The 27160-nt window shown below is 38.8% G+C and overlaps 2 protein-coding genes across 2 annotated transcripts; one reads left to right on the top strand and one right to left on the bottom strand.

The window, feature by feature from the left end:
- Positions 1 to 4420: 4420 nt before the first annotated feature.
- Positions 4421 to 11892, bottom strand: chchd7 (coiled-coil-helix-coiled-coil-helix domain containing 7). Its single transcript, XM_073488756.1, has 4 exons — positions 11635 to 11892; positions 7999 to 8058; positions 7782 to 7880; positions 4421 to 5116 (listed from the first exon to the last, which is right to left on the bottom strand). The coding sequence occupies exons 2-4, from the start codon at positions 8056 to 8058 to the stop codon at positions 5012 to 5014; spliced, it is 264 nt and encodes an 87-aa protein (XP_073344857.1). The 5' UTR covers positions 11635 to 11892; the 3' UTR covers positions 4421 to 5011.
- A 375-nt stretch (positions 11893 to 12267) lies between these two features.
- plag1 (pleiomorphic adenoma gene 1) lies at positions 12268 to 20612 on the top strand. Its single transcript, XM_073488702.1, has 3 exons — positions 12268 to 12416; positions 18473 to 18829; positions 19036 to 20612. Exons 2-3 carry the CDS (start codon positions 18582 to 18584, stop codon positions 20222 to 20224), a joined length of 1437 nt encoding a protein of 478 aa, XP_073344803.1. The 5' UTR covers positions 12268 to 12416; positions 18473 to 18581; the 3' UTR covers positions 20225 to 20612.
- The last annotated feature ends 6548 nt before the right edge of the window (positions 20613 to 27160 follow it).

Below are 27160 nucleotides of genomic sequence, written 5' to 3'. Positions count from 1 at the left end.
GAAGGTTCGACAGGGGGTGATTAAAACCACAGAACATCACTGGTACCATCTACAGAGCATCAGCAATGAAGTGAGATGTCTGTAAAGAGCCCAAAGGGTACTAAAAGCCAGTCTGTTCACCCTGCTGCTATCTGACAAAGGATACAGTAGTAAGATACAGAAGTATCCTCTGCCATGCCACCAGACTATGAAGCAGCTTCATCCCCCAGGCTGAGACTCCTCAATTCATCATCAACACTCAGCACAAAACTTATTTCATTTTTTAAAACCCCTTGTGATTTAAACAATAACAATAAATTTACCTTGTACCTTGTACTTCCAGTAGAATAAAATCTCAATGCAGTAAACCTGTTGTACAGCTGACAAGCTGATGATTCTTATTGTGGCAGGATTCGGTACTTCTACCAACCCTTCTTGCAGGTTCTGTGATGTCCTCATATATTTCCAACAGGTTACTGCGCTCGCTTAGGACTTTTTCCCTTTTTATTTCTTGCTCTACAACCTTTTTAGGAAGCCACTAACTAGGGGCATGTTTTCCTCTTTTTTGTCATTTGGTGCCACTGGTCAGCAAATGTGGCACTTAGTTCTGAGCTGGCCTGGTGGGTAATTCTTTATTTTTGTGAAACTGTCTAATCTGCATTGGACAAATATGAGAACAAAATCAACACAGGCCTTACACTACAGGCAAGTTAAGCATCTCTTGTGAAACTGGCCCATGATTTGAGGACATCTCCATTTGTCAGTAAAAGAGAGCATTAGCTTGCAAACAGCTACAGTTGGTAGCAGTTGCATGGTGATATTAACAGCTGCTGTGAAACTGTTTGTTAAAGTTATTCAGTTAACTTAGGTTCAGGATCAGGATTATTAACAACATCTGTAATCACTTGTCAGGCCTACTTATACCCAGTCACCCCATCCTGTTCTGTTTTTTGTTCTCAACAACAGACAGTGCTCACACTGAACTTAAATGTAAGACTCATGCAACCTTTGATTACACCTGACCAACCAACAACTAATGTAGTAAAGTAAAATAGGATCTCTGCAGATCAACACATCCGATTCATGTGAATCTGCTTGAAAGGGTTAAAGCTCAAGCCATCATATCACTGTGGCAGCAGACCTCAGCCAAACTTCCCAGATGAGCTGCCTGTGCTCCACGGTACATGTACTTCAGCCTTGCAGGCATCTCCACTCAAGCTGCCACATTAGACATACTGTGGCAGCTTGCTCCATCCCTCTGCTCATCCACCACCTCCCCCATATACAGTTCCCAGCAATCTACCATTGTGCACCCACAGTGTACCTTTCTCCTTGCATTGATCACCTTCAATCCAACACAGATCCAACCTGAGAGATGGACTGTGGCCTTTTTCCAACACTATAAAGCCAGGTGGAATAAACTTTACTTTAACAAGAACTTGGCACCGAATTTTGTCTTCAGTCGTTTCTAAGCTGTCTTTACCAGGGTGGAAATGTGTGATTTCCAGCGCTGTAGTGACATTAAAAGTTGGTAAACTATAAATGTCATAGGCAGCTCTCAAGGACTCCTGACCTGACATCCATCCTAAACTGAAGGCTGGGGAAGTTGATGAAAACCTTAGCTTACCCAAATGAACAGCAGAGATCAACATAATCATCCATGGGAAGGTTAATGGAGGGCAGCAAGGTCTGTGAACCAAAACACACAGTTTGTAGACGTATGACTTACAGCACTTACAGTCACTTTTTTTGGTTTGTTTATCAGTTAGACAGAGTTAACAGAAAGACACATTCAGGGACGTCTTCCTATCCACAAAAAAGACACCTGCTAATGTACTGGTGCATTACACAAATGATCTCCTGACACAATGAGTTATATTGTCAGATTTTCAAAGAATTTGTCTTGTGTCATATTCATTACAAGAGTAAACCGTATATACAACATATTGCAGAGCCTTTAGTTTCATCGTGTGCGTTCACCTCGAGTGTTTGAGATCCAGTTTCATGAAATAATTGAGAAATGAAAGAATGTAAATCTAACCTTTAGGAATATTCTATTGGATTGCTGAATCTCATATTCACCCAAATAATGAGGGGTCTGATTTATGTTTCCAGCTGGAGACATCATTCTTTTAGTACATGCAGTTCAACACACTGTTTCACTTGAGGTGTCATTGAGGTGACACAAGGTATGTCTTAATTCAGTGCTAAGTCCCAAGTGTGTTTCAAGTCCTTAAAGGTGCCATTATTAAGAAAAGTAGATTTTTGAGTCTCATTCCCAACTCGTCAATATCCCGAAGCATCAGTTTTTGAGAGGTTGGGTACAAGACTCAAAAATCAACTCATTCTGTGACCTTCATCAATTTTAAATGCTATTTTAACATTTTAAGCAGAGGAACAGTTAGCATAGTATATTAAGAAAAAGATGTGATCAATGTGATCATGTGAGGTATCGCTGACAGATGCAGTTGGATTGATTCATATCTGTTCAGGAAAATGAAGAGCTGATTCAAACTTGCAATTTTTCATCTGTGGGCTTGCGCAGGATTTCAAGTCTTTCCAAGTCAAAATGCTGAAGTCCATGTAAAGTCACGAGCCTTTGGTGTTGAAGTCAAAGGTAAAGTACTCTTTTGCTGCATCACCTAATGATCCCTTGCTCCATCCCACTAGTTAATATAGATTTTAAAAATATGAACAAAATCAGTCTTTTATACTAGGATCAGGGCCACATCCAGTGATTATTTTTATTTGATTAATCTGACAAAAAAAGTTTTTGATTGACTGTTTTGTATATAAAATATCACAAAATACAAAATAGTGTAAGATGCCTACCATAGATTCTGAGAGCTCAATGTGACATGTGCATATAGGTTGGTTTGTCAGAACAGCAGTCCAAAATAAAAGATATTTAGTATAAAATAACATTTAAGAAAAAAAAAGCAAATCTTTTCATCAGAGAAACTTGAACAAGAAACAATTTGCCTTATTTACAGTGAAACCAATTCTAAACTGTTGCATGTCAAATTCTATCAACACATTGATTAATCAACTAATTGTTTTAGCACTAATTACGTTGAGTCATATCATCTGAAACATTTACTGTGCATGGAATCCAGTCATTTGTGAGAAAGGTAAAGGTGAGCTCATACAAACCTGATCTGGTCCTGGGTCAGTGGAGATGGCAGTTGAGTAGCTCGGTGTTATTGTGTGGTGTGGTTGAGTCAGGATCACTGTAAGCTACATTAATAACCCCTCTGTGGGATCATTAGCACACAGAGTACAACAAATGGAACTTGTATCAGTTGTTAGCCTGTCAGTCTGTAGCAGCTTTGGCTATGCAAGTCTATCAGCACCTAAACGAATTAACATCAGATTTAGGCTGTTTTATCTGTTAGACTGACTGATACTGTTCATCATCATCATCACAAGTCGAAGAGGACTGATGTACAGTAAGCGAGCAAATGTAATCTATGAAGTTCTACTGGTTGAAGGTAGGTTAGTTGTGACTGGTAGAGTGAAGAAGTTACCTGTGAATTTAGATATGACGTCTTGAGTTGAGGTGCCAGGACGTTAGTGCTCAGCGACATGATCAGGACACAGATGTGGACAGGACATCGTGTGGGGACATGTTCTGCTCAGCACCAGCCTGTGGACGTTGTTCTAGTGACGTCATAATCTTGGCGTGAGTGACAGAAAGGCGTGGTCCGATTGGCAGCAACAACCGCAATTAATTATTAAATTAGCACATATTTTCATAATGCAATACCGTGTATAATAACAGAACTAACGAGGATAATGTGATACTATTCGTGTGTGTGTATTCTGCAGAAGACTTCAAAGGAATATGATACAAAAACAAACTTGAATGGCACTCAAAAGAGTGCATACCTCCGCTGATGCTTAACAGTCTCCTTTAATTAAATAAAGCCTAATCCAATATCAAACCCTCTATCACTTTACATTTTAAACCACCCATCACTGCTTAACCATAAATTAAGCTCACCAGAGGTAGGTGCATCAAACTGTACTCACTCATAGAGATCTGCCACCTAAATACGCCAGATTTTTTAAAATCAAGATCCATGCTTTATTCCTTGCCAAATTAACGAAAATGGCAACAACACCCTATCTCATAATGTTACAGAAAGTAAGAAATACTCATGTATCCATACCTTTCTGTAGGAGAAAACATTCTGGATCCGTCCCTTTATCCGATTCCACACTAAAAATTAATGGGGTCTATTCTGGACCAAAACTTATCCTCCACCCAAGTTTGGTGGAAATCAGTTCAGTAGTTTTTGTGTATTCCTGCTGACAAACCAACCAACCCACAAACAAAGAGACAATGGTAAAAGAACAACAAAAAAACACATAACCTCCTTGGCAGAGGTATATTTGAGGTGGTAAATCAAACATTAGGGAAACAATGACACAGATACTATTCCCATTCTCCTTTTTTTATTAAGTACAGACAAATGAAAGAAATGTCCATTGCACAGGCTGCACACTTCGCCATATTTGTGGGTTGAAATCCATAGATATTCAACACGAAGTAGTCATCAACACAGGTTCTTTCACATGTTGATACATTAACTCATGGGTTCAAGCATGTGTCTACTTTTTAAGGACCTTGAATATTCGTGATGAAATCTACACATAATATCTCAGCAGTTGTAAATTGGTTTTGTAATAATTTAACAATTCAAAATGGACACAAGACTTTTCCCTTCAAGCAAAAGTGCTTAGAAAGCTCGTTAATGTCCTTTACATTGTCGCAGTTTGTGTCACATTGATTATGTATTGAGGTATATTAACAATCTTCTCATTCTGTTACTTCCTGCTTGTTCCATTTTATTTGAGAACAGACCAGCAACAGATGGTCACCTGAGGAAGAGGACAGTTCTGGCCTTGGATCACAGTACCCACCCATCCTATGCGGGGTAGTGGCATCATCGGAAGGGTGGGCCTGTAGTAAATGAGCGTGTGGGTCTGCTGGTCTTCAGTGTCTCTGTGACGCCCACTCAGTTGACTCTTAGTATGGTTTGCCTCCGCTAGCAGTGAGTAGCTCCTGCCTCTCTGCAGCAGTTGGCATGTCAGGTTTTACGCCTTCTCTTCTCCTCTGCAGCATGATGTTGTGCTGCAAAGAAACCAGAGATACATCTCTATTCACAATGGAAGCAGATGCAGCTGGGCTTGTTTGTATTAACAGATCGCTCTACCAATTTACTGATCAAGGCCAAGTTTCATTTCATGGTAAAAGGTAGGGAAGGCAATTCTGGAGAAAGATAGTTGTTTGTTCAGTCTCATTCCCAGGTTATCAAATACCAAAACCGACGCTTTGGGTTAGAATTTTGGGCCGAACACCAAATCAAACGATCTGTCTTTGACAGTCTTAGAATGAAACTCAACAATCGACTACCTTTATCCAGAATCGCCTTCCCTACCTTTAACTGTCTATGAAAAAATATTTTTTTAAATCTTCCGCTGCTCTGGCAGAGCTGTGTCAAAACTGAGAAAATAATGACACCACTATGACATCATCAGGTTCATCCAAGCCCGAGCTTGGAGACTACACATTTAGTGTTACAAACTGGAGGAGTGTAGTTTGAATGGCACAGACATTAGACAGGTGAGGAGGGTTTCAAGAAAATATTCTATTGGTTGAATTAAGGGAAGTGTATTAAACAGTGTTTATGGATATGGAACATACTATAAACTAAAGCCCCTTTCAGACATATATTATCCTGTCCAGACATAATATTAAGATGCATCCTGAGTGATCTCAAGTGGACAACTCCAAGTACGGGTGTGAATGCAGCCAAGATGCATTGAGGACGCTTTTAAATCCGATCACTCAGATCACATTCGGAGGTGGTCTGGGATGCATTTGACCACATTCTTTAAGCAGTGTGTACACGTGACCTGGGCCACACTGAAGGACCGCCTACTCAACTGACATCCTCTGTAAACAGGAAGAAGAAGAAGCCACAACAACAGGCAGAATGGATTACACACTGTCTGATTTCCATGTGGTTCACTGTAATATAAATTACATTTGTGGGTTTTCTTAACAGGCCCATGTACCAGCAGATGTTTGTGAACAAACTGGCTGTGTCAACTAACTAACCATTAAAGTAGTAACCGGAATATCTCCAGACAGTTGTTTGTTTCCTTGTAAAAAGTGTCGGCTGTACCAGCCTGTCTGCTTCTGTGTCTTAAGTGCATCTTACCTGCCAACATTTAGCAGCTGTTTAAACACACTGTTTGCACCGATTCCGCCATTTACACTACATTTATGAAAGAAGACAACATTTTGTTGACAGTAAACATGTTGCCCCTTAAAAAAAAAAAAAAAAAATGAACATCTGTCAATTGTTGTTGAGTTTGCAAAACACTGTCTCCGACAAATTCTTTATTATTTGGGCCTTCTTTTAAATTTGCCAGATGTTATACATTAAGTTCTTTTCTTTCTTTGTGTAAAAAACATTGTCTACAAAAAATGTAACACATTGTATGTCAAACAAAAATGGGAAAAGGTAGGCAACCTAAGTATAACGAAAGAAGAATGGGATAATTATGTGTGCTCTAATGAAAAACTTCAAGCTCAACTTAATGAAGTTTTGTTAGTGACCCACATTAGGTTCTGTATTACTCCACTTCAAAAGAGTCATCATACCAAATCCTCCAGCTGCTGAAGACAGTGTGGGTTCCCTGAGGCAAATCATTATCATGTATTCTGGTCCTGCCCATTATTTATTCCTTTCTGGCAGGAGGTTCATAGAGTTTTGCAAAACGTTTTGCAGGTAGACATTCCATTCAAACTAGAGAGCATGTATTTGGGAGCCCTGCCATTAGAAAATGTTATCTCTCATGTTTAGGCCTCTCATGTTTATTTCAGATTTGAAGTGCAGCTGGCAGGAAGGCCATAACTGGAAAAACGGATATGAAGGCACAACCCAACAAATCAGTTTAGTTCTATTTCCTATTAAGTTTGGTTAACCATTTTTGATTGAATTTCCTATTTTTCAGCTGTATTTTTATTTACTTATTAGTCCTTATTTGTATGATTTGCTTAAACTCAGCTGTATTACCTTCTGTTACAACAGAAGGCATTTACAGATAGGGATATTAAGCCCTATGCAATGATAACAATGTTTGTATGGACCTTGATGTAACTCAATAAAAAAGGATAAAAAAAAAAAAATGTGATTTTTGCAAATTAGATCCAAACTATTTCAAAGAGATCTTTTACGTCACCTGCATCACAACGCACAACAACAATGTCAAATCAAGAGTAACGGAAAAGCAACTGAGAAGATTCCATGTCTTCTCCATTTCTCATGCTTCTGCATTGGAAAGCCACGTCACCAGCATACATTGTTACTGTCACCTATGTTGTTACCACAGCAAACCATGCAGATAGGGTGATGATGTCTGGACACACAAATGTGATCTGATCACTTTTAAATAACAGTGCGGACAGCCAAGCTTCTGATTAGCCTGCAGTCTGAACAAAGCCATGGTGTCACTTACTGCTTCTTGACAACCACAGTGTGCAGGCACACTGAACAACCAGTGGGTGTCAGTACTGCAGCGTCAAGGACAAGAAGCCAAAAGTGTGGCTACAGGGAAGCAAAGCCTGGCTGTCTGTGATGATGAGCATGCCTTCCCTGCATCCAACTGTAGTCTTCTTATGACCTCTCATGTACAGATAAAACATGCATAATGTCTTAAATTCTTATATTTCTTTTCAGACCAGTTTCTTCAGTTTGTTCTCTTTGATTCTGGAAACATACACTCACCCAGTATTTCCTGCAGTTCTTATAATTCTGGAAATAGGCTGAACACATGCTCTTATCGTAGTTGTATGCTTCCAAACACTTCTGGGAGGCATCACTTTCCTGAAAAGAGAAGAAGTTCCAAAACCAGGACAGGATTAGAAACTTAACGACACTGTCACATCCCAGCAGCAGGCAGATGTTTGACACAGTGTAGGATGTAATGGGTCGGTAAGCTTACTTCAATGCATGGGTTAATGTCCTGATTCCGAACTTTTCTTGCATTTTTATCCATTTGCATCTGTGTGCACACGAACAACATAAACAGGTTCAGTTTCCTCCGTTTTATATCACAGTAAACACAAATTTATTGTCATTTTTTAAATCACAAGGGATTGAAAAACAAAACAATGTTTGAGTCCTTTGAGTGCTGCTCTGTCTATCTTGGAAAATGGAAAGTTGATGATGAATTGAGCAGTCTCACAGCCTGGGGAATGAAGCTGCTCCATAGTCTGGTGGTATCAAACCAGCAGGACCTGCTTTGTTTTATGAATTGGTCAAGAACTTGAATGCCACAAGAGCGCATACCTCCACCAAGGCCCAACAATCCCCTTTAATTTGATTCAAACCTAATCCAATATCAAACTCGATAGCCCTGTATCACTCTAAATGTTAAACCACCCATGACTGCTTAACCATAATTTAAGCCATAAATACCAACCACCTGAATGCGCCTGATTTTTTTCATCAAGATCCATGCATTATTCCCTGAGAAATTAACAATGACGTTGAAAATGCCTTATCTTACAATGTTAAAGAAAAGTGAGAAATATTCCTGTATCTGTCCCTTTATCCAGATCCACACCAAAAATGAACAGGGTATATTCTGGGCTGAGACCAATCCTCCATCCAAGTTACATGGAAATCTGTTCAGTAGTTTTTGTGCACTCCTGCTGACAAACCAACCAACCAACCAACCGACCAGGGTGAAAACAGAATGTGTTTGAGTTCATATGACAGTTCATTTCCTGCAATGTGAATATATGTATATATATGTTTTAAACCTGTGTTTGTTCAGAGAGAGTTCACTGAGAGCAATGCTGCCCTGATCACATTCACACAGTTACATATTGACACCTGGAAGGTTCCCAGTACTACCACAGTCTGATCTGCTGGCCACTGAGCAGCTCCACTGAAGCAGTCAGGGTTAAGGGTCTTACTGAAGGGCACCTCACTGGTGGTGATGAGGGAGGGGAAAGCGCTGTCTTTCACTTTCCCCTCCCAGACTTATCTTGCCAGTCCAGGGGGACCTTCCATTCACAAGCTTGCTGCTCTAACCTTTAGGCCACCACCTCCCACACATGCACATATTGAGATGTCGATGCTGAAACAACCCTCAGCCCTTATTTCTGAATTCTCTCCAGAAACAAAAACCTATATTTGTGAGAGTGAAAAGTGTAGCTAGACTCTTAATAATAAAACACAGACTGTTCAAAAAAATTGAGGGGCGCCATCATCTCCTTGGGGTTAAGGTTCTGACCAAGAACTCTAACATCCCCAGTTATCCTTATTTTGTGTCATTTCTCTACTGTAATTTCATTAAATTTTGCACTTTTGGATTCTGACTTGCTGTCAAAGAGACATGAAGCCTATTGGATCTTCAAAGACTTTACAGACTTATGTCTCCAAGGGGTTTGAATGACAAACTACTTCTATTCTGTAATTTCTTGATGTGATAAGATAGTCTTTTTATCCAGACACAGACTATTTTCTACATTGTATCTTTTCCATATGTAATTATTTAAGATATGGTCTTTTTGTACTGCCTTTTGTTAGCTTCTGCATAGCGGCTCGCCACTCGGCCTGTCTGCTTCACCTAACAAGCCCAGAGGCACTGCAGCTGCGACAGCCAGTCGTCGGTGTGTTAACCGGCAGGGAAACTATGGCTCACAATCTGCTGCATCAGCTCCTCCGCCAGCTGTTTGTTTTTACAAACCAACCATGAGAAAAACACAACATCAACCCATTAACACCAGACAGCCACTGAACATACAGTTAAGACATAATAACATGTCAGTTACGCTGACAGAGATTTTGTGGCCCTGGTCGTCTGCTGGACAACAAGAGGGAGGGAGATTGGTGGGACCCTCCTGCTGTACAACCAGAGGGAGGGAGGGATTGCTACTGGATGCTGGCTGCTGTATTGTTTTGCAATTGTACATAGTCCAATCTTTCATTGGCAAAAACAATTCATGGCTACTTTTTGCACATGCGTAGGTCATGACCGGTTACTTTTATTTTACTGTAGAAGGAAAGCAGAGGTACCTAAAGGACATTGTTCAAGTCATCTTTTTCTATGTTTTTTAAATATTGTGACAAATATCCTATTGTGTACTATTTATCCTTGAGATACTGTACCATGAGTTTTTGGTATCGTTACATCCCTAGTTTTCAGTCATCACGTGAATGTATTGGTCCAGGTGTGTTTCATAGTATTTTATAGTATTAGTCAAGTTAGTAGTATTAGTATTAGTCTATAGTGTGACCTGTTTGGTCCCATGGGTCAAACAACCTATCTAAGATGGTCTCAAGTATTTTTACACTTTCTGATGGCAATGAGAAATAATGTACATGTTGACTGATTCAATATCAGTTGATTTATGCTAATTTGTTTGTTTACTTTTATAAACTGTTTCATAACTTGTTTAATAAAGAAACAAATTGCAAATCCTTATCTCAAGTTCTAAGAGCCCCACCAGAAAGTCTGGCAGAATAGAGGAGATTAATAGACCTTTTCAATTCAAATAGTCCCTAATGACTTTTTTCCATTGACTCATGAACTTACCATTTCAGAACTAGTTCACTTGTGGGCCAGGTGCAAGAAGTCAATTCTGACCACTGACTGATGCTGAATTTTTGAAGACCTACCTAACTTGATATTTGAGAGTAAAACCAATCTGGTAGCCTTTATTATGTTTTTTTTTTTAACAGAAACGTATGATGTGAACAAATATTTTTGATAAGGACCCCTCAAATTTTATTAATAAACAGTTTTGACAAAGACTAATACTGAGTAGGACAAATTACCATTGAAAAATACTTGTTAAAAGTGTGCCTTGAACAGCAAAAACAGCATTTTTTTAAATAGTAAGCTTCAAAATAGTATCATGGACTACGGATGGAAAGTAGCTAGTAAGCTAAATCCGGTACAAAGCATCTTTTCTCATCTCGAGACTAATGTTATTTTGTACATTGTCCCTGATATAATTATTATTATTATTACATATTTTATCCATTTCTCAGATGACAAAGGCCTATTCCACACAGCTTCAATATATATATATATATATGTACATATATATAGCCTACATATTACGATACTTCAGATTCCTAGTGCCTACTAAATGGAACAGGTAAGAAATCATACCCAACAAACTCAGTCAATTTGCACAAGTTGAACCTTCATCTTAGGTTTACGCTTTCTGCTTCGACTACATTATTTTGGTGGAATTGACATTTTTTATTTATTATTTCTATTAAAAATGATTACAGTTTGGTGTGTAAAATGTATGCCGAATTGTAAACTGCCTCTTTTTCTCTTGTATACGCTATCTTTGTTCGTATCACCCTGTAGTGTAAATGTTACAATCAACATGTCATACTTAATAGCAAGATTTGTCAACGGAGTTTGGCGCAGCTGGGTTTCCTTCACTGTAGGTAAAGTTGCTACATCGTAACAAACGTGACCTTCACTGATGTTATCAAACGGTGAACGGGGAAACTTAGCAGCGGTGCATCATTTAACATAGCTTTAGACAGTTCGAATTGCTAAAGTTAGGGCTGAATGGAGGTACAGCTACACAACGTTAAAACCTACCTTTGACCAACTTGTTTCCAGCGCTAGGTTAGTGACTTGTGGACACCAGTGAAGGTTATCCAGTTTTTAAAAATAAAAATAAAAAGACCGAAATAACTCGCAATGGCTATTCACGCATTCTTTACCAATTCAAAATTGGCATTGACATATATATCCCTTGGAATGCTAGCAGTCTCTTGCTCCAAAAAGCTAGTGAGCAGCTGTACACTACATGTGGCTAGCTGATGAAGCTACACAAGCCATAGGGTAGGTACAACCTTCCCGTCATGCTCAAGACAGCCCCAGTGTCGTTGCTGCAACAGCGCACCAGGAAAATCACCCACACCGTCACCGACAACTGACAGCAACATCCTCCAATAACAACCCCTGAAAAGTACCGACGTAGACTGACAATCCCATGGACCAATAGGATTTATTGGCTGGCATGTTGGTCTTCCTATCCTTGTAAATTGGACTTAACCAAGTTTTAACGATTGACAGTATATCTAGCAAGTCCAAAAATTGACTTTTATTGAAAGGGACTGTTACTGACATTGAAGTAAAAGTGGCAGCGTCTTACACAAATCAAAAAGCTCAAGTGGGCGGAACTTAAAGTGGGCGTGGCTTAACCCTAGTGCGGTTGCATCGCAGCGCATACACAATGGCTGCTCGAAAGACGGGAAAGCAAACAATTTTCAGGCCCGCCGCGTCTAGCAAAAAATATGAGAAAAAAATTATTAAAAATTCGGAAAATAGTTGAAAGTCAAGAAAAACTCAACAGAAAGGATGCTAAAGCGTCCGGGGTAAGTTTGATGTAAATTAAGTAAACGGTGACTCAGTTTTTGAATTAAAATATCGGGGTTATTTAAATTATGAGAGAGGGGTGAGCTGGGGAAAAGTTTGTGTTAATCAGTACCCAGTTTGGGACCACAGAGAAAACAGAGGGAAGGCACAAGCATTGATTTTTTTAAAATTGAATTATGTCACTGGGGATATTAGTGTCACGGTGCGTGTCCACGATCGTTAAAGACCACAGGAACCAGTAGAATGAAGGTTGAAAGTTGAGTAAAGTTGAACATAGCCTCCTCACTTACATTATTATTTTTTTTAATATAATAACAACGGCAGTGGATAAGCACCGACTGGAACAGGCGCACTTGGATTCAGCAATAATGCCAATTATCCCTCTATCTGCATTCACATGTTTTGCCTCATTTTCACACTTCATCAGAAGCAGTGTCAACATGTCCTTATCGATTCAAGCATCTCCTGTCTATAACGCCAAATGCAACCATGTAGCGGCTACAGTACTGTTTTCTCATGCTATTTCTCTTTTAAGCTATACGCTATACCTATCGCTTTTTCACCCACTGAAGGTATCGATCACTGTGGCATATAGATGACAGTTCGGCTATGACCCGCTGCAAGGCTAATAAACAAGAAACGGAAAGAAATTGCTTGTCAATAAAGTAGCAAAATGGAGGAAGAACTTAAGGCAAACTATAGGCAATGCTTAAGATTTGCATGTGCAGCCTGCGTCCCAACTTATTGCCGGCCACTTCTGAAGACGCCAAAAGTCAACTTGTGTTCAGTTTGATTGGTGTGGCAGGTTTGAGGCTACCGTGCACGTTTGTATTTCGTATTTAGATTTGGTTGTATAGCTGCTGCCGACATTAGAGCGCAGGCTACAGGAGCCTGTCATGTCCAATGTATTGAGCGTTAAACACGAGCTGGTGCTCTGTAAACCTGAACAGTTTGGAGATCAGACGGTTGTTGTTGAGTTAAAGCAGCCAGGTTGTTGGTGTCGTGGTCAGAAAGCTGATATAGCAACAGTTCCTGAGGGGAAGTGTTGTCAGTGTTGCTCTCTGTTTATACCTGTCTTCTACCCAAAACAAGAGCTAAACTCTGCTGTTTACTGCTCCGTGAATACTGACTGACTCTGGTCTTTTACACAGGCTAGCGAATAGTGACTGATACCACCATGTGTTTGTGTTCATCAATACAATGAACTCCTGATTTATTATGCTAATGTACCAAGGCAGAGTGAGGTGCATGGGAGCAGCCCTCTCTCTGATTCAGATAGTTTGCTGTTTGCTTTACATGAGACTTTAAATGCTATTGACACTAAAAGGAAATGTTCTACTGTATGTTTAATCTTGACTGAAAAGCTATAGGAGGGAGTAATGTGGTCTGACTTACTGCTCAGTTCTCAAAGAAATGAAACTTTTATCCTTAATGACTTGTTTCTGAGTTTTTTCTAATTTGAACAGAATATAACAGTTTATACCTGTTTTAAGAACTTAAATGTTTGATGATGACACATCAGTTGCTACTGTTGTTTTGAAGGCAAAATAATTCATGTGTTACTTTTTAAAAGCCTGCTCTACTCTTCCTTATGCCGGGTTATTTTTGTAGAAATGAACCTAGATTGAAGCAGTTTTATTTCAGCCATGATTAGATCTTTTTTACGTGCAGTATGATCCTGCTGTTGTGAAAATGTGGTTTCAGCTAAATGACAGCTCTATAAGTCTTATAAAAATATCAAGCATTTTTGTCTTGAGATTTATATTAATGATATAGTTGTGTGTCAGTTACAACACTTTAACATTCAAGACATTTCAACAAAAATAACTTGAATTAGCTAAATTAGTATTTTATTATGTAAAGTTAGGACAAGCAGCTTATATAAGTGAGTGAAGATATATAATGTATCTTGTATCTATCTGTATTATTATCATTATTATTATTATTATTATTGTTATTTATGGCATTAAAAATGTTAAACAAAAACAGAAAACATTGACGGAGACAAAATATTAATAATAAACATACATATGGATGTGTTAATATAAAATGTTGTGTTTAAATTAAGGCTCAGTAATGAGAATTAAATCATTTAGCATTTTTTGGTGAGGAGTACTCAATTTTTTTCTGATATTAAAAAAGTTAAGATCTTTAAAATGTCAATCAGTGATAAGTTTTAATTATTGCAAAATAGTTCAATATAGTTATTTGCAGTAATTTTATTAATTTCTGCTAGAAATGTATGAATCACTGCAGACGCAAATTATTGTAATAACCTTTCAATTCAATAGCAAAAGACTCAATTCTCATGTCTTAAAGTCACAAAATCTTAAGTTGAATTGAATTACAGAAATACTGTTCGAAATGAAGCAGAAGGAATGATCTGGCATCTTTTTTATTTTAGCTGTCATTTGGTTTCTTTTGCATTGTTCCTTATGAATAAATATTTCTTAAAAATTGTGTAACGCTATTGATGAGTATTTTTCTAATTTTATGGATATCTCAGAATGAATGCAGCTCATGTCAACATTTGCTGACTGATAATTATGCAAGGGTGAACTGTATGAATTTTCAGTAATATAATGAGAGAATGAGTGATGGCAGATGTGATTTATTTATCTGGGTGGTTTCTCTCTGTGGGATATCTCCTGTGTCTATTCAACACAGTCTAATCAATTTGTATTTTATTAAATTCCATGTTTCTTTGAAAACATGATTGGATTAAGGAAAGAGCTAAAATTCTATAGACTTCTTTGTATAGAATACACAACAAATTATTGAAAATCCAGTTGTCAGTTAACATGTTTGTGGACTAAACAAAGCTGATGGGGACAGACTCTGACAGTCTGTAGTGGAAGCTGATTTACTGTAGAGGAGCGAATTTGAATTAGTTTTTTTGTCAAAAGCATTGTATACAGGGAGGTGCATGGAATTGGTTTTGGCTTTAGAGCTTTTACAGATTTTGCACAAAGAACCTCTGCCAGCCATCTAACAATAAAGCAAGGAATATCTTTCTGCTTTGTATATCTTGCAAACCGTTCATCTGATCAACTTCACACTTGGCAGGTGTATTGCTGGAGATAGATATCATAAAACGTTTTTTTTTTTAAAAAATCAGTTTGATTAATCAATAACAAAATAAGTGTAAGGTGTTGCACTAGACTACTTTGTGCCCGACTATATAACCATGTAGAGAGAGGTTTTGGTTAACCATCTCTCTCAACAGCACTGGTTACCCAAGGCATCAGCTTAGTTGAATTTTAATGTTAACATTTTGATAACCCCAAACAGTCGGTGTGAGAAGTTCTCGAGAAAACTACAAGCAGCAACACCAGAGACCAAGCAATCTTGTTTTTTTGTTGTTGTTGTTATTTGTTGTTTTCATAATGCCACTTGTGACAGTAAAATGGAGTGGTCAGGGATTTGGGGTGGTCCAGGTATCTGACCACTCACATCAGTCTGTCAAGGAGGCCTTCATGTGAGCATCTCCTGCCTTGGACAGGCGTGTCGCCCTGCTTGCTGTAGTGTTATACTGGGTGACCCTGAGCAGGTTAAAGAGCATTTCTACATAAGGGTCAAGTGTAACAGAATTAAAATACAAATCAGCTGTGTCGTAGTGTCACAGTAACTAAACAACACAAACGATACCCAGTGATGCAAAGAGTACTGAAAATCTGTACTCAAGTAGAAGTACAGTTACATTACTGACCTATTACTCAGTTACAAGTAAAAAATACTGGTATTAAAATAATACTTAAGTAAAGAGTATTGGTTACTTTTTATGTTTAATGCATTATCAATAGCAAACATTCATTCAGAAGGGTTTCTGTTTCTCAAATCTTCAGTCTAAATTATTCTCAACTTAATTACAGTATTTTGAGTAGATGTAATTAGTTACACCACTGAAGATGCCTGTGTTTTTGCATGTTGTAGAGCATTTACTTTAAATTATGAATACTTTACATCTGTGGTATTAGTGGTTGTATCTGTAGTATTACCATACTTAACATTCATGTGTTATTATTGCATATACCTGCATGTACATGAATTACATTTATGTATATGAAATGTAAAGTTAATTGCAATATTATTTCCAATGCAGAACGTTACCATAGCAGTACATGCAACAGCAGTATGCTATATATGCTATGTACTATAATCAAACTACCAATAAAGTATATTACAGGTTGCTATCATTATACAGTATATATTTGCATTGTGGGTTTATTTGGTAAAGTTCTAGTTAAAGTTCAAATCATAGTTTCAGATTTAAGTTTGTCAGAAGCGTTTTACTGCATGTTGTTTACCGACCACCTTGAACGTCCTTTCTGTCTGTCAGAACCAACATTTTTACCAACCATCTTAGGCAGCCATAGCTTTCCATTCAATTCCACACAGCTTGCAGAGGCAGTGCTGGAAGTAAATGTATCCATCACTATAGCTAGCTATGCTATGACATGCTGGGGTTTTCTTGAAATGAATATTGTCTATCCCAGTGCATTAAATTTGGCTGGGAGAAGAGGCACAATAAGATGGCAGCTTCATGCAAATGTGGCAGCAGAATGGGAGTTGATCGTTCACCACTTTGTGAAGCACATGATTGTATGGAGGATCTTACTACACGGGCTCAATAACACTTTGTTAAAGCGTTGTCAGTAAACACAGTTTGTATGTAAATTGTTGCATTTTATATTTATTGATGTTCTACACAGAGGACCAACTTTTTGGGAATCTGGGTTGTATTTTAAAGAAAACTGGCTCTTGACAACAAAATTGATTTGATTTGATTGTTCTGCGATTTATAGAAGTCTTCTTTTAAAGACAGCGTGGGCAAAGGGCAAGGGGACAGTACGAACACAAACAGTAGTTCAGTCAGAGCCAGAACGACCTACGACGGCCAAAAAATGAAAACAATATTCTTGCTCAGATATTCTGTATCACTGAATGAGGTTCCTGTGGCTAAAAAAACGTAACACGATACATACAGTAACTACTTCTGTATTTGCACTGCTTTGTGTGATGGCATTAATGTAATGTTACGGCTCAGTAATTTTTCATATATGACATAATCCCTGAGCTGACAATATGACTCATGACTATTGATTATAGAATGATGTTATTTTCTAAAGGAGCTGATTAGTGAAAGGCGCTTTTTAGTCAATTTCAAGTTGAAACTCCGAACATAGGTCTGAAGCATAATGTTCAGGACAAATTTCAACCCAATCTAGTGAAAAACAAGAAGTTGGTGAAGCTTTGACTAAAAAAAAGATTGAAGTTAGCTCTGAGGACCAAACTTAACATTTTTTGACTTAACATGTATTTGGAGCACAGCTGTAAGGTTTTGCAAGAGCCTATGAATGTAACATAAGTATTTACATGATTTTTCCTTCTAAAGACAATCCATGACATAAACTGGGAAAAGTTCTGAATTCTGGATGAGTTTGCTTCCCTGTGTCCACAGAGCTTCTTAAAAATGGACAGGTAGTTCAAAACACTAATGAATGATAACCAATTGCTTTAATTTCTGACAGGATTCCTAACAGTGTAGTTGCTTTTATACATTACTCTCACTTAGGGCTGGGCAATACATTGATATTATATGGTTATTGTGATATGAGACTATATTTGGTCCCAGATTTTGGCATGACATAAGTGTTGTCTTTTCCAGGTTTTAAAGGTTGAACTTTATTAACTTACCACTTACCCACCACCACTGTTACTTGTTCTAATACCTGCATTTATCTACTTAGTCATGAATTAGTTTGTAAAGCTCCAATAGTCACCCCTACAATCCCTAAATTGTCATAATTAAGATAAAGCTGTTTGGTCAAAAATGCTGTGATATTTGATTGTAATGCCAACCAGTGACAGTGATGACACTGGTATACCGCCCACCCCTAACATGAAACTCATTGAGGACAGGTCATTTAAAGAGATTAAGTTAAACTTGACTTGTGTTTTTTGTAATGCCAGCAAGTCAATCATCAGCCTGAAACAGTACCATTCAAATGATCCTCTCTCTCTCTCTCTCTCTCTCTCCCTCTCTCTCTCTCAGGCCCCTGAGTCCGGGCGGTGTTGAGAACATAAAACTGGATAGAATAATTGCATCAGTACTAGTTGGCCACTGCGCCCCTGTCCATGTAGCTGGGCTACCATAGAGAGCCATGGCCACGGGAAGCCAGGGCCACCGTGACCACATCCTGGAGAAAGCCAAGCTTGCACCACCCATGGGGAGGCGCAGGAGAGCAGAGGGGAAGCCGAAGAAAAATTTCCCCTGCCAGGAGTGTCAGAAAGCTTTCAACAGTCTGGAGAAATTGAAGGTGCACTCATATTCTCACACAGGAGAAAGACCCTACCGCTGCTCCCATCCTGACTGCACCAAGGCTTTCGTCTCCAAATACAAGCTGCTACGGTACAGACAAGCAGCAGTACATAGCAGGCTGCAGCATGTTGCTTTCTCTTTGCACCTTTGGTAACATAGTGCTCAATAGTAGTCAGAATTATGTGTTTATGAATAGTAGTATTCAGGTCTTGTGTTTATGTGTGATGTAAAGCATGCCTACTTAAAACATGATTGCAACAATTCTGAGTTCTTATAGAATGTGTCTGTGTTCCAAGGCATATGGCAACTCACTCGCCAGAAAAAAACCACAAGTGTTCATACTGTGAGAAAATGTTCCACCGCAAGGATCACTTAAAGAATCACCTACACACTCACGACCCGTACAAGGAAGCATTCAACTGTCAGGAGTGTGGCAAGAGCTACAACACCAAGCTGGGCTTCAAACGCCACCTCGCCCTCCACGCCGCCAACAGTGGAGACCTCACCTGCCAAGTGTGTCTGCAGCCGTTCCCCAGCACAGGGGTTCTTCTGGAACACCTCAAAACACACGCTGGCAAGTCCTCTGGTGGGACCAAAGAGAAAAAGCATCGCTGCGAGCATTGTGAGCGGCGATTTTACACCCGTAAAGACGTGCGACGCCACATGGTGGTGCACACAGGACGCAAGGACTTCCTTTGCCAGTACTGTGCCCAGCGCTTCGGGAGGAAAGACCACCTGACACGTCACATGAAAAAGAGCCATGCCCGGGAGCTGCTGAGGGTAAAAACTGAGCCAGCTGATTCGCTGGAGCCAGTTGTCTATGACTTGCCGTCTGGGGGGATCAAGGGCGAACTCCCAGGAATGCTGACACCGAGGCCGCACCAGCTCAACATGTACACAGGCCCCGTCCTGGACACAGAGCCCTTCCCCACCTCTACACACCCCTTTTCTTTAAAGTACCCGCTGGGCTCCAACTTTACCTCATACACCTTCTCCTCACAGGAGCGGGAGCAAAATCTAAAGGGAGAACTGGAGACCTACCTGATGGAGCTGCAGAGCAGCATGCCCTCTTCATCCTCTGCAGCCCAAGAACCCCAACTCACCTCCTCCAAACTAGAGTTGGAGACTCAAGTGGGCGTGCTGGAGGAGACGAGCCAGGAGGTGTCCCTGTCCAAAATGTCCACAACGGTGGCAGCAGCTTCTGTAGGCGACTCTCTGGCTTCATCCTCCTCTCTGATGGACTTCTCACAGCTTTTCAACTTCCTGCCGCTCAATGGGCCTCCGTACAGCCACGCAGGGGGCAGTGGGGGCCAGGGCGTCGCCTATCCACCCCACGAAGAGCCCACATCTCTTGTTCAGCTGCCCCCCCATCCCCCTGACGGCCCAGAGGCTGCAGAGAATCCACTTCAAGGGCTCCCCTCCTCCTTCATATCCAACCTGAGCACACCCACCACACTGCCCCGTTTCCACCAAGCTTTTCAGTGATCCAGTATGTACTGCGCATAGCACACACACACACACACGCTCACACATACTGACACACATGTCGAGCTACACAGCAACACCAGCAGACACTGAAATGAGATACCAGCAACACGTGTGAAGGTGACAACATGAGCAGACACTAATATACCTAGCAGACACATGATGATCAGCATGCACGCACACACGCACACACACTTTTATATTTACCACCACTATGCCTTCATGCCATGTCACAAAATAGTAGAAAATGTATCCTCTTGTACTTGGTTTTAATGCAAATACAATTTCCAAATTCTCAGTTTCTTGCTATTTGAAAGTCATATAACCTATCATGATCCGTTCTGATTACCAGCAGAAATGACTTTTCAAAGATATATGTGTGTGTGTGTGTGTGTGTGTGTGTGTATATATATATATATATATATATATATATATATATATAAAATCTGTGATTGCAGTAGAATTCAGCCACGGGCTGTGCTCACAAAAGTCAGCAATGCTCTGTGCACTGCACGACTAACACCAGTGTGAAATATACCACAAAAAAAAGTTTTTCCACAATTATGTGGACACGACTTAATCGTGACAGTGTGTCAGTTTAAACATGAATTAGTTTTTTTGGGAGTTGTATAACTTTTACATAGATGAATGACAATAGTAATTTGATTGCAGTGACATTTTCCTTTCTTTTCCTAATTCCCCATGCTTTAGAATAGATTCACCCTAGTATGCAGATTTTGCAATGTATATTGTTTTATTTGTGCAGCACTTTGAACTTTGTGATGTAGTCTGTCATCACAGTCGACCTTTGTTTTGTGTTTTTCTTTTTTGTCGTAGGGACCAATCTGTCGTTTTGGGATGTTTTTGCCCATTTACATCTATTTAATACATGTACTTTAAATGACTGCTGACCATTTCCCAAACCATATCAGACTTAAGATACATTGCAATGTTCCAGGCAGCTAATGTGTTTCATTGATTTCTAACCGATATGAAAAAAACACTTATTTGAGTTGGTTAATTCATTCCAGTGATCATGTCTGCTAATAGTTTTTTTTTTCAATAACCTCATTGTAATGTATATGCTTACAACTGCATTAACATACAATGACAGCTCATTGTCAGCAGTAAAAGCAGACATCATGTTCACTGTGCTGGATTACACAACCTGATTTCAAGTCTCAACTTTCTTTCCAATATTCAGAGAAATAATAGGAAACTAACAGCTTCCTGGAAGATGGCAAAACTCAATTGAAACATCTCTGATATGCTATGCAGAAAAAGTTTAAGTATATGTGATTAGTAGTAAATAGTCTAAAACATGCAAAACCATCAGTCTGGTCCTTTTGATCCATAAAGCCGAAGTTTATTCACATTGTCATAGACAAGGTACTGGGTAGGAACTACTGAGCAACAGTATTACAATTTTACATTTCATAATGGTGTAGTGATTTTCTGGTAAAGTTTATTCTTAATTCTCCAACAGTGGGTACATTTTCGTAAATGATGAAATGTGTCTCTTTCTTAGCTATCCCCATCCCCAAACCAAAGTCAACCACACACAAACAGAGCTGGCTTATACCTACTTAAACGTCACCGTAGACTGTTCAGGTAGAAGACAAATCTCATCAGGGTACATATAGAATGAACTGACACCAAGGGCTGTCCTTGTTCAATTTTACCCTGTGAACATCCTCTTCACCACACACGCACATGCACAGCATCCCCAGTTAGACAATTGAGATCAACCATGTATCTGGATTAACAAGCACCAATTTCTCCACTGAAACACAGAGAAATTACTCTTTTAACCATGAAACAGAAACACACATAACCATTCACTGTGAGCCATTCATGAGCCCTACCCAGTCTACCAGCTGAAAGGGTCCATGTCAAATGTCCCAGTAGAGTTATTTCATAGAAAGACTTAATACTACAAGCTGAATGTGTCATTGCCGGTGGCCTTGAACATGACTGCTGAGCTGTTCCACTCTCCCTTTGTTTGTGTCATTGTGCCTTATTTTTCAATGGTTATCAAAAAAAAAAAACTATTTCATCAAAGACCACAAAACAAGCACTCCTTCAAGGATGAAGGTATTATTCCTGCAACAATTATGATCACTCACATGAAGTATCTCCTTCATTCCTTTCCTGTATGTAGATAAGCACCTGTGCATTTCAGTCGGACTTAGACTTCTTAGAAGTATAGTTGACTTGTTTGTGGCTGTTGGACTGAAATTAAACTATTTAGTCGTAGATTGTACTAGGTACGTATTATAAAAAGTCATCACAAGGACAGTATGCAAACATGAACTATAACAATGCAAATTGAGGACTCCAAAAACTACAAATATTGTTGTGAGCTTGGTTTGAACCTAATGCTTGGCTTTGAAAATAAAAGGAAAAACTCCATAGCTTAACTGATATTTATACTGGACCCCCACCCTCCTTACTGCATTGCCATCCCCCTAATATCTAAAAAATGACAACGCATAATAGCAGCATAGCATAGCATAAACAATAAAAAGATGATGTACTCCAGTTTAAACATTTAATATTTGAAGAAAACAATACGTTTTACTATGTGCACCACCAATATACACATTCAAATTGAAATTGACAATTGCCAGATTAATTGCAAATATTCTCTTACCAAATGTTATGGCCACTTTCTATCTTAGAACCAAGAACTACATATAGAATATAAATGTAAAAAATGCTAATTCAGTTTTTTCTCATCCAATGTGGAACTCCTCACTAGTATAAGAAAGTTATAAAAGTTATAAGTTATTTTGGTATTTTAGCCGAATGGGATGTGAAACAAATATTCAAAGAGCAAATCTTGTATGACTAACTATGCAACACCTTGGTCGTCATTCCATTTTTGAAGCCTGACTCTAAATGTTTTACACCATCATAAATCATTTTTCAACTTGTGCAAAGGTTTGAGAGGTGTAGAAAACATACTTAAGTATATTTTGCCTCCATTAAGACTAAACATGCAGGTCTTCTAAACCACATTTAGAAAAACTGCAAATTTAGCATAATCTCCACTGTAAGTTCCAAAATACTTGAAAGTTGAGAATCAGTTCAGCAGTCTGATGATGAAAATGACTGTCCACATGTTCTGACTTCTACAGGCATGGCTTCACTTCACTTACTGTGAGATTAAAGTGGAAGTCACCTCCTAACACACAAAACACATTTTGTATGTTTTGACTACTCTGCCTAAATCTGTGAACATGATGTCTCTGAAATGTAGAAACACGATTACTCAGTTTACACTTTCTCAATAATGGAAATAGTAATTGAAATACTGTTTATAAATATGAAAGAAATAGCTGGTGGCACTCCAGTTTTCATGCAAATTTGAATAGGGATTCAGTGTAATTGCTCTTGAAAGAGTAACAAGAGTAACACACATTAGTGTGTTGACAGGTGTTGGGGGGTACTACTGCATCTGTGAAAAACGTAGTATAAAGCTGAAGCTAGTATAAAAGCTCCAGAGAAAGCTGTGTGTAACCTGAACATTTGCAGTGTCCAGTGATGTTACTCAGTGGCTAAGTTAAGTGGTTAAGTTGCATTGTGAGTAATGTAGGCAGCAGGTTTTGAAAAGGAAGAAGACTATGTGGAATAAAAAAAGATGATATCTCTGGTTTTGCTCTATTGATTTTGTTTTTAAATTGCCCATAATGAGTCAAACAGAGTTATAGGAGTGCAGTGATACCAGAGGACTCAACCTGGTGTCTACAATACCCACAATGCAACTTAGCCACTGAGTGACATCACTTGAAGCAATTTATCAGCTTGCACGCAGCTCCCTCTGGAGCCACAAAAGGCTTTATAAGACTTTTTTCACATATGCAGTAGTTCTTCCCAAGATCTTTAAATACACTTTAATGTGTAAAATTGGTGGAGTTATCCTTAAATGAGTTAAACTTAGCATCTCATCTGATTCTTACTTATTCTGCTGGAAAATTGTATTTACATATTCCAACTGGGCTCAAAAGGTCAATAAGATATACAGGCAAATCCTCAGTGCTCAGATGGTCTTTTAAGATCAGTGTTGATATGCAGGCTAATAGCACACATCTTTTAGGGAATTCACAAATGCATTCATGCCATACATATATATTAAAGCACACTAATTTGAGTAAAATCCTACTATTTATGGAGGGTGACAGGATTTGCCTAAATGCCTCCTCTTCAGGTCTCAGCACTGGTTTCTAGCTTTTGGGAAGTGTTGTTCACCTGAAAACACATTTTTGAGATGGTAGAAACAAAACATGTGCTCTGTTTTAGGGGCATGTGACCAGAGAGTTCTGGGTCAGTTGAAATCTGATCAGTAAACACCTTCTTTAACTGCTTCTAGTGCCTTTTAGGAAGGCACTTAACTGTACCAGAAACGCCGCTTACCAACAGGCAATAGAAGACTAGAATGGTGCTTGGGCATCTCCCAAACGAAATATGAAGAACTGCATTAATGTGAAGCAGGGCAGTTCTGGAAAAGAACTGAGAAGAAAATCTTAATTGAGTCAAATTGGGCCAAAGCATGCTAGATTTATATCATTTGTTTAGGTAGTCCATTTCTACTTAAAACTTTAAAAGACCACCAAATCAGTTAAAAGTGTTAGCAGACAGTTTTAACTGCTTTGGGAATTGTAAAACGTTGTTTTTTGGGATACAATATGTCTTCACTCCAAAAAAATGGAGGTGAAAGGGCACTGAGAAATTCAGTCCAGTATCCATAGGATTTGTTGTTACCTCCATTGTACTGGTGTGGTGGTATGAGTATCAAAACCTGGACAAAATAAACCAAAATTGTCTGCATGGATAGGTGTGACATCTATAAAAAATACAAAATTGACATACAACCTTTTTTGAAAGATGTTTTGCTGTGAACACATCTGTGACCCTTATCTTTTAAATTTGTTTGTTTAGGTGGAATGTTTGCTATTTTCTGCAGTCATTCAGGGCTTTCACCTCTAACTAAACCATAGACAGAGGGGCCTCTCAGCATTCTCTGATGTTTGGTTATACGTTTTGAAGAGAATTAATGAGCAGTAGCTGCATTTCATCTCAGATTGGAGGTCAGTGCCTCAGTCAGTCCACACAGACACAAATGCACATTTCCACCTTGTCTTCTTTAAGTCTTACAGTCATGTACAGTAGCTTCACTGCTCAGGCATTAGTATGGACATACTCAAATCATACATTGTAAGCAGAAGTTGTGCCTTATTTTTCTTAAAGTAAGGCACAACTAAAAAAATATATATATCAGTTGTCATTTAAAGGTCCAATTTGTAAGATAGTTGATTAAGTCTCATTCCCAAATCTGCAAATACTGATGCTTTGGGTTTCCCAGCTTGTTGAATACTGACACTTTAGGTTGAAGTGAAAGTCAGCTAAAGAGTGAGTATTTGTCAAGTTAGGGATTGAGACTCAACAATCAACTATCTTATAAACTGGACCTTTAAAATCAACATAAAAAATACGAAAGGGCTTTTTTGTTGTTGTAAGAAAATGGCACAAATAATGGCTGTGTTGGAACAGATGCATGTTACATATACTGTATATTTTTATTCATTGTTTCCTACAAGTTAAACATTACAGTATCTTCTACTAACATCACCTTTCACTTATAACCTTCGAAATGATTAACGATTCCATCATTTCCAAAGATCTATGCTGGAATGATGAACAAGACATCAAGACATCAGACTTAGGTCTGAATATTGGATTGTGTTAACATTTTACAGCTTCAGTGAAGTGTTGGAACAAGCCGTTACTGACTACATCTGCGATAAGTGGACCATTAAGCAGAAAATTGACGTTCAAGAGATAAATTTGCTAACAACAGTTAACTACAGTTGCACTGATGCATTGCTTTTACATGTCATTAGCAACTGCCATTACCTCTCTTGAATGTGTTGTACATCTAGATTTTCTAAATGTGGTAGTGTTGCATTGAACATAAATTTGCTTAGTTTGGGTTGGCCTCATGTGTGACCTCAGCACCATCTATGTCACTTTTGTCGCATAGTATTCACTCTGAAAACCCTAGCAGACATCTGTGAGATCACAACAAAAGATTTAAAGATGCAACATACTGCTGGAAGTACAATTATGATTCCTTCAATAAGGTTTGTGTGGCATGCTCCAAATCATTGAGAAACATACAAGGTACTGAGGTCTCACAATGTGTTTTCCATCTGTTGCTAGCTTTGGGTTTAGAACCCTAGTCTCCTTTCTCATACAGTTAACATCATGCTAGCAATCGCTAGCCAGCAAAGTAGGGCTGGGTATTGACTGAAATGTCTGTGTGTGTAGCACTGAATACCAAAACCTTTACTGAATGCTGACATAAGTTGTCTGGTCAGATTCCTCTTGTTGTCTTTTTCTTTAACCCAGTAGTTCCTGATATAATTCAAAATTTGAATAACAACTGAGGGAAAACACACACCTATGCTAGGTGCTGGCTCACAGGCATACATATAAAAGAATGGGAAAGCAGTACTCTCTCTTAGTTTTGGCACACTGCCTTCTTCAGCCAGTATTAGATAATACTTATTATTACTTACTATGTTTAAGTTATTACCTTATTTTACTACAGAGTTGTTGTCTGACTGCTTATGCCAACACATCCTCATACCTTAACGACTGTCATATCTGACAAAATGACAGATATGACCGTTCCCATAAACATGACCGATGCAGGCTTGCAGTGACAGATGTACTGGACCTTTGTCATGCACTTGCAATTTGGTTAGTTTTTGGCAACAAAACTACTAGATTAGGTTTATTCCCCTAAACTACTTGGTTAGGTTTAGGAAAAGATCAAAGTTTGGATTAAAATAAGTGCATTACATATGTAACTTCAGTTACGTCATGTATGTGATGTAAGTTTGCTACATTTATAACAACTCACCGTTAACT

Source organism: Pagrus major, chromosome 19 (assembly GCF_040436345.1).
Source record: "Pagrus major chromosome 19, Pma_NU_1.0".
Lineage (NCBI taxonomy): Eukaryota > Metazoa > Chordata > Actinopteri > Spariformes > Sparidae > Pagrus > Pagrus major.
Note: the sequence above shows the minus strand (reverse complement) of the source record. Positions and strands in the feature narration are given on the sequence as shown.

Coding starts and splice junctions, on each gene's coding strand:
- chchd7 (XM_073488756.1), bottom strand. CDS start 8,058: ATGCAAATGGATAAAAATGCAAGAAAAGTTCGGAATCAGGACATTAAC. Junction 7,881..7,998: donor ACATTAACCCATGCATTGAA/GTAAGCTTACCG, acceptor TTCTCTTTTCAG/GAAAGTGATGCCTCCCAGAA. Junction 5,117..7,781: donor AGAACTGCAGGAAATACTGG/GTGAGTGTATGT, acceptor GTTTCTTTGCAG/CACAACATCATGCTGCAGAG.
- plag1 (XM_073488702.1), top strand. CDS start 18,582: ATGGCCACGGGAAGCCAGGGCCACCGTGACCACATCCTGGAGAAAGCC. Junction 18,830..19,035: donor TCCAAATACAAGCTGCTACG/GTACAGACAAGC, acceptor CTGTGTTCCAAG/GCATATGGCAACTCACTCGC.